The following is a 13,126-nucleotide window of genomic DNA, read 5'->3' as shown; positions in this document are numbered from 1 at the left end:
AGGAGTGAACTGGAAGAAACAATGAAACCTCAGGAAAAGAACAGAGAGAAAATGGCACATTTTCTCACCAGTCTGAGAAACCAGGGCCTACCTCCTTTTGCTACAGAAGCCACACGAGAAAGATCAGGACTATTTAGGTCCCAGCTTTCAATCCCTTAACTGGCTAGTGGGAGCTGGTTTTGATCATGGAGAGACTGGAAACAAAGATCTGCATGGACACCCTGGTAATCTCAGCAGCCACATACAGTGTTCTCTACCACTGACCCCCAAACTTGTCCTTTAAGCTGAAAGACACCTCTTTTCATCTGGGCCAGGAACAGCTCCCATCACACAGAGCAGCTTGTCCAGCATTTTCAAAGGAGATCCAGCTGCACTGACTACACAGTTCCCACCAAAATCAACCACTGAATATTGGTGCCAGTCTCACAACAACAAACATTTTAACTTCATTAATACTTAATAACATTTCTGAACATTTCACTTCTGAGTGAAACCCGGGTGCTGAAACTAAGTCTGTGCACACTTGTGTCTAAATCCTGCATAGATTCTAACATAAAAAAGTCTCTGGAGTTTAAAAAAAAATAAAAACACTTAAATCACTGGGAGGAACATAAGAAAACCTTGGTACTGAGAAAAAATAATGTTTAATAGGAAAAGTTAATCTGCATATATAAAAACCAAAACACAAAATACAACAGAATTAAATGATTATTTAAATGATTGTAATCTATAAATATATGTACATATGTGTGCATATAAGTATTTCGTATAAATATAATGTTAATGCCAGTCAACAGATAATGCACACTCAGTAAAATACAGTAAAATATAAATTCTTTTACAGACAGATTTATTGACTGTATGTAAGAAATTTTTTAAAAACCCAAACACCAAGCTTATTATCATTCAAACATAAAGACTGCAGAAGAAAGAAAAATGCTAACACTTTCCACAAGAGCTAAAAATGTAAAATCAATGCAGTTTTGCAAGATGAAGAAGAATAGTGTTTGTTTGGAGATACTGTATCTTGCCATTGTATTGGGAAAGAAGGCTGTGGAAAAGGTCAGACAAGTGCCATTGTCTCTCACAACCCATGTCAGCAGGGATCTGAACAGAATGCTTCAGATGGGAAATACTGAGGGGTTGAGGAGGGTGAAAAAACCTGTATCTAATACAGTAAATTGAAACAGGTCAGATTCTCAAGAAAAACAGTTTTCACCTGCCCAAAGCCGTAGTTCAAATGAAGTGAGCACAAATCCAAGTGAAGCTCTGGGTTACTGATGTTTTTCAGCATCACACACATTGCCTGGACCATCTTCCAGAAGAACTGAAAACCAGCAGGGTTAAAATCCTGGTATCTTGTGTACACTCACGCTCTTGCCAATGTGCTGGCCTCTTTGAAGAAGTCTAATGTTTATTGGAGCACACCAGTTCTTTTAAAGAAGTCCTCTTCTTCTCCCTACTCCCTAACATTTTCCCCTTATTTCAAAGTTGTCCATGATCTCTTTCAAGCAGGAATCTTCCTCTAGACAATCTTGAGAGAATCTGGGGTTAAGGTCCTTGTTGTCTCTTCTGCTGAAGTAACTGCATTGGTGAGAGGCTGTGAAACTCTTTGCTCTGACCCAGGGCTGTGGTGCTCATCCATCCTTCTACTGCTCTGGTCACTCAATATCTGCTCTGTGTCCTAAAGCCCGTGGGCTCCCGTGATACTTCATACTAAATAGAATTTTCAGACAAGAAAAGAAGAGAAATAAGGACTCAAAAAGGTCATCAAGTCTAACATATGAATGGCCCATACAGGGTTTGATCCCACAACCTTGGTGTTATTAACCCAAACTGAGCTAATCTCAAGCCTCTGCTTCCTCTGTGGCTCCCTTGCCAGAATTCAAGGATGAATCAGGCTTTTTGTTTTTGGAACATACCTTCCACATAATGACACACCTCTGCTGACCAGGCTCTCCTGGGCCTGTTCTGTACTATTCATGGCACTTCACACCTTTCCCCTCTGCAATGCTGCAGCAGCTGCAGGTGCTCTTGCTGTGAACCAAGCAGCAGCAGCCAGGCAGGAGGACACAACCCCCTGGGCATCAGTCCCAGCTTAAACTGACTGTGAATCTTGCATGAGGCTGCAGCTGGGAGGTGCCACTGCAGCACCTGTTGACTCTACAGCAGCATAAACAAAGCTCAGGTGGTAGCAGCCTGTGATGTTTGCAGGCACACCTGTGCTGAGGGATGAGTTTGGCTGGTGCAGACGAATATCCTATGACACAGCAGACCACTGGGCAGCCAAGCTCTTCTTTGGCCCTTGCCTTTCACACATCCCTCCTGTGGCTCAAGGATGACTGCTAGAGCTTTAGAAAGGTCTTCATGAGTGCTGATCTCTGCCTTGAGGAAAATGTCTGTATTAAGAATTTTTTTTTCAGCTGCAGCTACAGTTGTTTGGGTGCCTTTATATCATTTTGGCCTTTGAGACCAAGGGAGGAGGTACAGAGGGGGGCTGAGGTTCCAACAATGTCTGTAGCCCACAGTGCTACTGTTCAGGAATTGCATTCCCACAGGGCTATGTGAAACACTTACCAAATCATCATAATCCCTCTCTGGAAAACGATCTCTGTTTGTGGAACGCATCTCATAGGGGTTGTTGGGCTGATATCCTGGGTTTCCATGGCCAGAGGTGGTCTGGACCCTGGGGAATATGCTTGGTCTGTCATCAGAGGTGTTCATGTCAGAATACCCTGACTTGATCAGGCTCCTCTTCTCTGGATTTTGTTTGTGCTTTGCTCTTCAGAGGAGATGAAAGAACAAAGGAGATTTTAAAGGACTGTTTCATGTGCCTTACTTATTAAGTCCAACTTTGAGATTTGTCCACTCCAACCTTGTTTTGAATGCTCAGCCCCATTCTAAAGCATGCAACAGATTTTTATAGCGTGGAGGTTTTTTAGCTAGTGCAAAACCTTTATTTTGACCACACAGCAAAGCAGTTTCTATTTAACTGTAAGAAATATTCTTACCTGACTGAAATAACAGAGACTGCTATCAATAAACTCAGGATAATGGCTCCGAGCACTGTGCCCACTATTATAAGGATGAGTTCACTGTCTGGGGGGAAAAACAGCAAAAAAGAAATGTGTCAACTGATAACTCAGAGTGAATACTGAAAAATTGGAAGGGAAGGGAAGGGAAGGGAAGGGAAGGGAAGGGAAGGGAAGGGAAGGGAAGGGAAGGGAAGGGAAGGGAAGGGAAGGGAAGGGAAGGGAAGGGAAGGGAAGGGAAGGGAAGGGAAGGGAAGGGAAGGGAAGGGAAGGGAAGGGAAGGGAAGGGAAGGGAAGGGAAGGGAAGGGAAGGGAAGGGAAGGGAAGGGAAGGGAAGGGAAGGGAAGGGAAGGGAAGGGAAGGGAAGGGAAGGGAAGGGAAGGGAAGGGATTTATTTTCAGACTCCTGCTGCTTACAACATTTTGTGGACACAGAAAGATGTAAATTAAGGATCTGCATTAAAGACCATCTCTAATGGGTGGCTGTTTTGACTCCAGCTCTGGGTCCTAATGCTATGCACTGAATGAGTTATAGGTGAGGGACAGGAACAACTGGGAGGATGTAGGGGTTGTTTAAGCTAGTATTGATGCTAAACTATGTAGTTAGGTGTCAAAAAGGCTCTTCCCATGCCTTAGGCACATAAGACAACAGAGAAATCTCACTTTTTTTTCCCCTAACACAGTCCTTCTATAAATGAAGAATAGTAACCTAATCTGTCTGAAATAACTTTTTTGTTATTTCAGACAGATTAAGCATTATTAGGTATTTTTCAAGACCATAATTAAAAATCAGAAATTCTTATACTTACTGTCAGTGCATTCCTCCCCAGAGTAGCCCACTGAACAACTAGAAGAGAGAAAAAAAAAAAAGGGGAAAGAAAGAAAGAAAATATGATCTTTAGGGTCCCATTTAATCCAAACCATTCTATGGTCACAAAACAATAGAATATTTCCCCCTTTTGTCAGCAATTTCTCCACAAAGTGTGCTCATTGCAGGTTTCCTCTTTAACCCTATCTTACTGTTTCTTTCATTGAAGTGAAACAATCTGAGATTTTCAGAGTGATTGGTGATCTTGGCACTTAAAGTTTCGGTTTCTCAGTCTGAAAAATGTTAAAAAGACCTAATTTTGCTAAAGAACTAAACCCTGCACCTCTGAGCCACTTAGAATTGCCATGCAATGTCATTAACAAAAGCCTCAGTTTAAGGTCTATAAGGACAGGCAACTCTAACTTCCTCTCATAGTAGTTTCTTATATTTAAAAGATATCGACTTTATGGTAAGAAATGTTCAATTTGCAGCACTAATAACTACAAAAAGAGCTGAATTAATGGATATGGAGAGTGAGCCTCTCTGGTTATCCACAAGGGCAGAGCACAACCAGTCACTCACTTGGCCTCACCAGCAAACACCCTTGTTCTGTTCTGATCCTGAGCTGACGGAAATATTTTCAGAGAGAAAACCAAGCAGGAATTGAGATCTGAAAGTTATTGGGAAACAGTCCCCACTGATAGCAGTGCAAACATTGCAGGGACTGGAGGCACGTCTTGCTCCAATGTCTGTTGCTTACTAAACACTTCAGCAGAGCAGCTCCCATGGCTCAGCCACGCTGTCAGAGCAGTTTGTGTTGATGTGGTGAAGTACTTTGTCCTCTTCACTGACTCAGGGGTGACCTTGGGTCTCCTGCCTCTCCTCCAAGGTGTTATGAGTGCACACAAAAGATTAATGCCAAGGAGTGAAAACGCCACAGCTTGTGACACCACAGCTTGTGACACCCCTTGCTCCCCCCTTGGGCAGCTCTCTGATTCACACAGCTGCAGCCTGTTCTTCTGGGCTCAGCTGGCCCTGTGACAGATGTTCTTCTCCCCTACCTTCACCTACAGCAAAGGAGGGCAATAAAAAGCTGAGTACTCACGCCACGCATTCCCCAGCCTCAGTTTTAAAGTTAATCATACATTTGCATGTTGGACCCTCTTCTTCTTGTACACAGTACTTGTGGTTTTCTGCAGAGCAGTTTTTGCTGCAAACTGTATTTTCAGGGAGAAAAACATAAGTGAATTGCAGATAGGAGATTGTTTTATTGCTCTGGAAACACACACCCACCCCTCTACTGTGCTTTAAAGCATCAGAATGGCTTTTTTAGGACTGTAACCATGTAAAGCAAAAACTGAAATATAAAATCACAAAATTAGAAGTAAACAGGCTGTGCTCAAAACCACCCAACTTCATCAACAAGCAAATCTGGCTAGGCTGCATCGTCCATAGGCAAGCAATGGCCTGAGGTTTGATCTCACAGCAGATTTGTATGGCAAACTGTATCAGTTTTAGTCAGGCATGGGACCACAAAGGCCTACACTGGATCACATCTCACTGGGATTTATTGTAGCCAGCTTTCATAACTTTATCTTGGATTTTTGAATTATTTTTTGTTTTTCTTAAAATCTTATATTAGACTTTTTTTTTTACTTTTGTAGTGTGAAAAGTAGTTTTTTTTTTTTTTTTTTTTACTTCTGTAGTTTTAGTTTCCATAAGAAGAAAAGAAGATATTTCTAAGAAAATTAGGTACATCACAGGGCTTTGGAGGGTAGCTAAAATATAAACAGAGCACTCACTAAAAGACTCAAAACAAGAAACTAAACAAAACCCTAACAACTAACAGTTCCCAAAAATGACAGAAATCATTCTTCTCACAGAAGCCTGTCTAAATCCAGGTAATGCAAACCTGGAATTATGAACAAGAGAGAGAGCCTTAACAGGTTAATGTAGTGCATCATGAGACTTCCAGTTCTGTCAGCTCCCTTCAAGTAAATGTAGAATTTATTCCCAAAATATGTCCAAGCAGAGAAGTCTGTGAGTTTAGGATTTCATTTGTTCCATCCTTTACCTGTTTAGGTTTCAGTTCTTACCAGGAGTCTAACAGTGCATTTAAGGATTTGCCTACTTACTGGTTTCAGTGATGATTTTATCAAGTTTTAATTATTTATTCTGCTGGAATACAATTATAGATGTGTTTAAAGTGAAACATGAGGATATGTTTCTATGGCTTTCTTAACAGGATGTATATTTCCTGATTTTTAGAGGCCAGCACATTTCTCAAAAAGGGATGGAGACAGGGAATGAGCAGATCAGTCTTTCAGGGACAGATAAAGCAGCAAGGTTCTTACCTGAACAAGAACGATCATCCCATTGTGTCTTTTCTAAACCAGGTTTGCAATTGCATTCTGGAAACTCTTGCCCTTCACACACTGTGGTTTTAAGATCACATTCATAAACATCACAATGGCTTGCCACTTTAAAAGAGAAACAGGGAGCAAAGTTGAATACCCTTTCATAGAAAGCAGTGCACTTGCCCAGTAAATAATAAACCAATTATTTCATAATTCTAAATAGAAAAAAATTATGACTCCTCTTCTTGGGAAAACAATATTGCAGACTTTCACACCAGCCCTTTTTTCCTCCTTGCTCTTTAACAGTTGAGGTCCTGTTTCCATCACATCTTCTGACCTTCTGTTTCTCAGCCTCCTTTAACTATCTCCAAACCTTCCTGGCTCCAGCCCATGAAAAGAAACATTCTTCCTGTAAGTTCATTTTCTGAAAACTAACTTTTTGACTCACCTTAAAAAAAAAAAAACCAAACCAAAAAACAAAACAAAACAAAACAAAAAAAACCTACAGAGAAAAATCATAACTATTCTCCTAGTTTTTTCCACAACTGAGCTGTGAGACCCAGATCCCATGCAGTTCTGGAGAGATATAAATGTTTATGGGCATGCAGCTCATTTCACGAGCAGCATCAGTATCCTGTTTGCCCAGTGTGTTGCTCTTTAGATCCAAGTCCTTGTGGTGGGAATGGTTCAAAGACCTCAGGGCATGGCATGCTCTAGAGGGCCGTGTCTGCAGTGGTGCCTTGGGAGCTCTCAGTGGTTTTCTATTTCCTTCTCACAGCTGAGGAGACAGTCACCTTCAGACAACAAACTCAGGCTTTAAGCCATGAAACTGACTTTTCATTATTAGCTATGCCTTTTAAAACAGCTGATTTCAAAATAGGAACTTTTATTTAAAAAAAAAAAAATCCTGATTTTAATTAGGAACTCTTTCTCCCAGTATTACACCTTTAATAATGCAAGACTACTGCTTTAGATCAACAAATCCCTTAGCTCAGTAGCTAATCAGTGAGGCCTCATTTCAATTACCATGGCTTATCATGGGAGAGGTCTAAAGAGAGTTTCACCCTATTTTGCCAGTCAAAAACTGGCTTATTCTCAGAAGCATAATATATATCTGTATATATTTTATCCTGATTTTTCCCACTTCTTAACACTCAGCAGGTTAAAACCCCCATGCCATTGCTTACCAGGGAAAAATATTTTCCTTTTCTTCTTTACACAGGGAGTAGGAAGCCTTAATAAGACAAAACAGACTAGCACTGAATTGTTGACTTGTCAAAATTACCCAAGATTGAACATTCAGCTCCTTAAAATCAACAAAGCTAATGATTTGATGGGCTCCTATGCCCACAGAAATCTTCCAACCAGGTTTTAAAAATCTCTGTTTCTGCTGATTGCTTCCCTAGCAAGGAGTTACATACCCTCATAAGAATTGACAAAGGACTGGTCACTCTTGATTGCATTTTGTACTGCAGTGTTAACTGTAGCTGTAGTTTCATTGGAGTTCTCTTTGAACAGGTTTGTCACTGTTACATTCAGTCCTGGAGCAGAATTTCTGTTTTGAGTCGGACGTCTGAAAAGGAAAGATGGGACCATTTTAAAGTTTCACATATTCCATATGGATAGCTAGCCAGCAAAGCTAGCTAGATGCAAGCTAGATGCAAAAAGGAGAGAAAATTTCTGCCAAATCTCCCTCTCTCCCCCAGAACTACCTTCTTTCTTCCCATAAAGTAGGTAGTTGTCAAGAGACCTGAAAATGAGTGTAAGTCTTGCTCAGGAATACATTAACAGCCATCTTTCCAGTAGGTCCAGGTGCAAATAGGTAGCTGCTAGATTTAATGATAACAGCACTGCTCCTTTGTGTGCTTTTGATAGACAACTGGCATTTTCTAGCTGGCTTAACCTCAAACCAGCTGCAGTGTGGAGAACCTCATCTCTTCGACCCTAACTTTCACATTCTTCCATCAGCCTGTGGTGTTATCCAGGCATAATGTGGGGAACCCACCCTGAAGGGTGGTGAAGATAATTCAGGTGTGACCACCATGAATGCAGAAGGGGCTGTTTGCCATGTAGAGGTATCTGTGCAGGCTACACACCATAAGGGTTGGGTTCAGCTCACAGCAACCTCCCTGGTGTGAGGTGGAGAGAAAGAAGCAGACTTCCCTGTTCTTCAGCTAAACCTCCTGCTCCCAGGATATGCACACAAATATCCTTTGGTGGCAGACTGCTGCAGTTCCTTGAGGTGTTACTGTGCCCCACACCACAGCTGCTCTGCTGGAAGTTACTGCCCCCACAACTCTGTTAGAACAACATTCTGCCTACCTGCTTAATCCCTGGAGTGCCCTGAAAGGGTTTGACACTGTGTGCTAGCATGCCAGGTTTTGCTTGATAGGGGTTAGAAAACACAGAGAAGCTGGCAGAGCTCTGGGGTCAGTAAGTTGTAACAGATGGGGATGGGAAAAAAGAGACATCTCACAGGGTCTACCTAGACCAGCAAGGGACCCATGCCCAGAGCTACACCACAACCCATTCAGTAGCATCTTTGCTCAACCTGCCATCCAGAGACACCAACAAATGCACAATGAAATACATTTTATTGCTATGCCTTCTGTAACAAGGGTTTTCAAATTAAACTGGGACTCCAAGATGGGTAGCACTGCCAATGGTCACAGGAACTCAGAGTTAACTGTTAGAATTTCAGACATATCACAGGGACTGCTAGCTACAGCACAGTGTTGTATCCTACATGGTTCTAGAAGCAGGACATACGGTGTGGAGCTGCCTCAGCCTGCCCATTTCACAGAAACACTGGGGTAAAAATGGGGCCAGCATCCCTGCTTTATGGGGAAGCATTCTGAGCTGAACTCATCCCATATCTTTTATTGAACTGAGAACTTCACAGGAAACAGACTAAAATGAGTTTTGTGGAAGTGTGTACTGTGCAAAAAACAACCGGCAAACTTACTGAATTTTCATGATGACAGTTTCTACATAGCCTGGTAGATCTTTGAAGGCCTTCCTAAACTGCAAAAAAGAAAGAAATTGCAGTTCAAGGCAAGTAGAAACATAGACCAAAATCACATGAACCACTGAGGCTTCAGCAGTAAACTTTTTATACAGAGTATGCTACTATAGGCACAAATAAAGGAAAATCCACCAGGCAAGGTTTTGCAGAAGAGGAACAGTGGGGTAGTGCTGTAGAATATGGATGGGAGGGCAGTGGAGGGATGGAGAATGAATGTCAGGCTGGATTAACTGGCTGATAGCTACAGATCACCCTTTGCAAACTCTTTGCTTAGGAGGGTGTCTCCACAGCACCAATCTGAGTACAAGTTGGGGGAAGAGGCAGAAGTTGACCTCCTCACAGATGGCACATGTCCCTGAGAGGCAGTGAAGTGGGATCATCAGGGTCAATCTTGTGGGAGGAAGCACTGACGAAAGCATTGGGAGCTGAACAGGATCAGAAGAAACGTCACTGCTCTCCCTCATCCCATGTGAAGCAGGGAACAACCAGGGGAGGCAACTGCCTTCAACTGCCACCAAAGCAGGAGGCACCATGAGAAGAGGATAAGATGTCTAATTCAACTGGAATGAAAGATTAACTCTCTCTCTTTCTTTATAATAAAATTCAAATTATTTTCTATGCTATTTTCACGTTTGCATTCTATTTAGTATTTTAGTCTACATAGGATGCTTTTCTGTAGCCATATCATGAAAAAAATGCTGGACAAAAAAAAAATTGAGAAAATTTTTTAACATTCTGGAGGAACAACTTTTGGCCACTTTCTGAGACAATATTCATAGTAAGCAATATAATAATATGCAGAAAATGATAACCATTTTTGATCATTCCTGATAAATATTGTGAATATTTTTTAATCAGATATCTGGTAGAGTTGCATATATATTTTTCCTTACTGCCAGAAAGAGAAGTAAGCAAATCCACTTGTTTCAACATGGCTGTATGAATTAAACTGATCATCTTATTTCTCCAGGAAATCTATTACCAGATTTCATGTATAATCATAGAATTATAAATAATGTGCAGTATCCATTTCACTAAAAACACTAAAATACTAATACTGGCAGACTTATGGAAGAGGGTTATTATTCAGTATTTAGACACAGCTGGACTGCAATTTGGAAAAGTTTGTGCTGTGTGGAACCAATAATTTTCTTTAAAAAAAATTAAGGCTGTTCATTTTTACTCATACCACTGAGTATTATTGAGCCTTCAGCAAACAGCAGAAATCAGAAACTCTGTAGGCTGGAAAACTTCACTCAGCCCCATTGTTTCTGGAGAGGGAATGGTCAAAGATGCAGAGAAATTTATGTGAGAACTCCCCAGACCAGAACAGAAGTGGTACTAAAAATGCAGATATTACTTCAGGGATTCCCTTCACTTCAGCAAGAGCCATGCATGCGTTCATCTGAGGGCAAAGTTCAAGTCTTTTATAAATAGGCCTAAACTAATGTGAAGCATTCTTTGGAAGAAGTAGATCTCTTGTAGAGAGAAACTTTTCTAAGCCCCACATTAAAGAGAGTGTCCTCTCTGTCTGCATGACATCCAGTATAGCTTTAAATATATGGGGGAAAAAACCAGTGTCACTCACAAATGCTGATACATTGCTGGAAAGTTCTTGATACTCTGTGGAATTTACAATTTCAAGATTATCACTGTAAGATATGTTCACTGCAATGGTGGCTGGGAATACTTCCCCTGGAATGAGAACAGAGAGTGTAAATTAGAAAGCATTCAAGAAACCCCAGTTTCACCTTAGATGTCTCCAGCTTTTAGGGATGGGGAAATACAATGCAGAAAATAAATCAGTGCTATTTTTCATACACGGTAGGCATCAGCAGAGGATAAATCAAAGCAGTCATGATGGGGGATGTACTTTGGCTGCCAGGGAAGAAGGCAGGATCCTGGGCCCCACCAATCTGTCCTGTTTATGAAACTGAGTAACATTAAACTGTCAGCATGGCCTGAAGCTACAAGACTTTTTGCAAGGTGTTACAGAATTTAGTGAGAAAAAATGTATATCAAGTACTCCAAATCTGCAGCTATTAAGCAGCTAATGTGGTTCACTGTGGTTTACAGAGAAAGTAATTCAGAATCAACCTACTTCTTAAGCCTCACAAGTAAATTTGAGAATCCTGTCTGCTGATCCTTAAATAAGAAGCCCTATTTTTTCACATGCTTGGCCTTCAAAAGCATTTCAGAGATGCATTTCCACAGGACTCTGATGAGTGTTTAGCAATGGGGAAAATCAATCTGGTTGTTCACAAGTTTGCTCCTTTTTAAATCATTGCTATTAATATCAATGTCAGGTTTACACTTGCTTTTTTTTTTTTCTGCTTTTCACTCATTTTAATCTCCTGCACCCCTGACAGAGAATTCCCCTTCTTTTCCTAGAACATTAACCTCCTTGGCTGTCACTGTTTTGCAAGATTGCAATCTAGGTCATTGTAGGAGTGGCTGCCTGCAAAGCAAGAAATCACTCAGCAGTCACTTTCCCAGACTGATTGTGTTTTCAATTATAACATGACAACAAGCTGTATGGGAAGCAAAATTCACCTGAGCAGGTAACTAAAAGCATTGATGCCCTTCTGCAACTCACCTTTGTAACAATTCTCATTGCTGTAGTAGTATCCATATTTGCACACACAGGTATAATTGCTTTGTAAGGAAATACATGTAGCTGAACTTCTTCCACAAGGATCTCCATGGCAAAAGTCCACTAATACCAAGATGAAACATATTGACATTAGGGTTTCTGTGAATTTCTGCAATAGCCAGTTCATACATAAGTCATTCATACATTGAGTAGTTCATATGTACTTCTAGTAAGGGAATCTACCAGATATGTTTTAGAGGGTATAGATGCAATTGCAGAGCATACATCTATATATCTGGCTTCTTTAGTGTACAGTAACTGTTTTCCCTACACAGCCCAGCAGGATATCACAGTGGGGACACAGTATGGCCTGGGAACCTCTTTGCAGGGATCCTCTTCTATCCCTGGCTGCTGAAGGAGGCAAAGGCACCTAGCATGAAAAAAGCAGCCTCCTCCAATCCTCCCCAAGGAGGATATTCATGGCCACCATCTGGTCAGCACTGTCTCTTCTGGAAGAGGGGTATGGGAAACCCAAGGCAGGGGGAACTCCTTCCAGTCTGAGGGGGATAAAGAGCTCCCGGGGATTTGGTTACTCCAAGCTGTCCCTAGAAAATGCTGCATGAGCATTTTTGCCTTTTACCTGTAGGTGCTGAGGTTGGCATCTCTGTTGCATCAGGATCTGTTCCATTTGCAGTACTGTTATCTGAAAAAGGGAAGAGAAGTGACATGGCAGCGCTGCCTACCAATGTCTGTTCAAAAAGCCTTCTCAGCTCAAAAAGCACCAAGCTGGGAGTGGAGGATGACAGGCACCGTCTGCCCCGTGGTGCCCAGACATGGCCCCTGGCCCTTCCACACTAGGGGGTGCCCCAGATCCCTCCCTGCCCAGGGTGTGCACCAGAATTCCCTCCTCCCAGGCCAGTGCAAGAGGCAAGGGCACCAAGCGAGAAAAGAGCAGCCTGCCCTAATCTTCCCCAACATATTTCCTTTACAACAAAGACCAGGAGGGAAAGATGGAAGAGCAGAAGTTTTTCAAGGTCATACTCTGGGTAACTTTCTCTCCAGTGGGAAAAGAACTCAGGGAAACCAAGGCAGGGGAACTCCATCCTGCTTAGGTATCTGCACCAATCACTGGAACCTGGTTATTGCAAGCTGGCCCCAGAAAGGGAAGCGTGAAAACTTTTCTACTTACCTGAAGGTGCTGAGGGTGTCACTGTTGGTGACTCAGTACCTGTTGCATTACCAGTACTGTTTCCTGAAAAAGGGCAGAGAAGACACATGACAGCAGTGCCCAGCATTGAGGGTACAAAAAGCC

General features: G+C 41.9%; 1 protein-coding gene across 33 annotated transcripts in view; it reads right to left on the bottom strand.

Annotated features, from left to right (window-relative positions):
* Nucleotides 1-625: 625 nt before the first annotated feature.
* The window catches only part of MUC13 (mucin 13, cell surface associated), a 31,778-nt gene continuing 19,277 nt past the window's right edge, over nt 626-13,126 (bottom strand). For all 33 annotated transcript variants that reach the window (XM_059852657.1, XM_059852666.1, XM_059852663.1 and 30 more), the window contains 12 exons: nt 13,004-13,066; nt 12,455-12,517; nt 11,818-11,937; nt 10,810-10,916; nt 9,162-9,220; nt 7,618-7,769; nt 6,194-6,319; nt 4,945-5,056; nt 3,841-3,878; nt 3,012-3,099; nt 2,578-2,782; nt 626-1,716 (listed from right to left, as the gene is read on the bottom strand). In XM_059852657.1, the coding sequence (XP_059708640.1) occupies nt 1,666-1,716; nt 2,578-2,782; nt 3,012-3,099; nt 3,841-3,878; nt 4,945-5,056; nt 6,194-6,319; nt 7,618-7,769; nt 9,162-9,220; nt 10,810-10,916; nt 11,818-11,937; nt 12,455-12,517; nt 13,004-13,066 (1,184 nt within the window). In that variant the 3' untranslated portion in view covers nt 626-1,665. The remainder of the gene's footprint in view (nt 1,717-2,577; nt 2,783-3,011; nt 3,100-3,840; nt 3,879-4,944; nt 5,057-6,193; nt 6,320-7,617; nt 7,770-9,161; nt 9,221-10,809; nt 10,917-11,817; nt 11,938-12,454; nt 12,518-13,003; nt 13,067-13,126) is intronic.

This window comes from Haemorhous mexicanus, chromosome 8 (assembly GCF_027477595.1).
Source record: "Haemorhous mexicanus isolate bHaeMex1 chromosome 8, bHaeMex1.pri, whole genome shotgun sequence".
Lineage (NCBI taxonomy): Eukaryota > Metazoa > Chordata > Aves > Passeriformes > Fringillidae > Haemorhous > Haemorhous mexicanus.
This window is presented reverse-complemented; position numbering and strand designations above follow the sequence as displayed.